We start from the raw sequence: 911 nt of genomic DNA, 5'->3' as shown, positions 1-911 counted from the left end.
CTGAGAGGGGAGGGGAAATAAAATGCATTTGAGAGATTATTTCGTTATGGCGATGGGTAAAGCAATAAATACCAAAACGCTGCTGGTGAATTGGGTTTCAAAAACCCTCTGGAGATTTGATCAGCAGCTTCTTCCCCCCAGGGAGGGGACTTCCTTGTTTTTGGGGGTGTAAACCTCCCCCTGCTAATAAATTAACAATGTACAGTGGGAGTGATCCCTAAATTTCATGTTACCCCCTGCAGGGAAGGGTTTGGGGCTCTCTGGAGCAGGGCTGTTGTTCTTGTAATGTGGGGCGGGGGTTTGCTCAGTCCCCCATGAGGGATGGGGTGCAGGGAGGGTATTTTGGAGCTCCCCCAGAGTGGAGCCTTTCCTACCACTCAATTATTGCCCTTTTCTTTTCTAAACAGGCTCCCACCACGGCTCGGGATCGGCGAGAAGAGCAAAGGCAGATCCCGGTGGAGGAGGCGGCACCCGAGAGCAAGGAGGAGGAAGAGGAAGGCTTTACTAGGCATTAGGCGAAGGCAGGGGTTAGGCTTTGCAGCTCCAGATGGCGAAGGGGAAGATGATGTAGGACATCGACCAGGCGAGGCAATAGACGGAAGCGACCGCCGCAGGCGAGAAGAGGACAGCTACCACCCCTGTGGGTTGGGAAAAGCTTTCGGGATCTGCTTCTCCCTCCTCTGTCGCCGTCTTGGTGGGCTTAATTACCCCCCGCCCTTCATTTTGTCCCTGTCCTTACCTCCGGCGTAAACGACTTTCTTCCAGAGCTGGGACTCCAGCACCTTGTCGTGGGGGTAGAAACCCTGATCGACCATGAAGAGGATCATGATGGTGGCGGTGACGCGCAGCAGGATGACGTTACACCCCGACAGCAGGAAGGTGCCCGCCAGCAGCGAGGAGGCGTAGGGACA

General features: G+C 55.0%; 1 protein-coding gene across 1 annotated transcript in view; it reads right to left on the bottom strand.

Moving 5' to 3' along the window:
* Positions 1–528: 528 nt before the first annotated feature.
* Positions 529–911, bottom strand: part of LOC104161026 — a gene marked incomplete at its 5' end in the record, with an annotated part of 1,060 nt that continues 677 nt past the window's right edge. The window contains 2 exons of the mRNA XM_009699314.1: positions 529–638; positions 740–911. The exon at positions 740–911 is cut by the window's right edge and continues 3 nt beyond it. Coding sequence (XP_009697616.1) covers positions 529–638; positions 740–911 — 282 coding nt within the window. The remainder of the gene's footprint in view (positions 639–739) is intronic.

Source organism: Cariama cristata, unplaced genomic scaffold (genome assembly GCF_000690535.1).
Source record: "Cariama cristata isolate BGI_N322 unplaced genomic scaffold, ASM69053v1 scaffold38304, whole genome shotgun sequence".
Taxonomy (NCBI): domain Eukaryota; kingdom Metazoa; phylum Chordata; class Aves; order Cariamiformes; family Cariamidae; genus Cariama; species Cariama cristata.
This window is presented reverse-complemented; position numbering and strand designations above follow the sequence as displayed.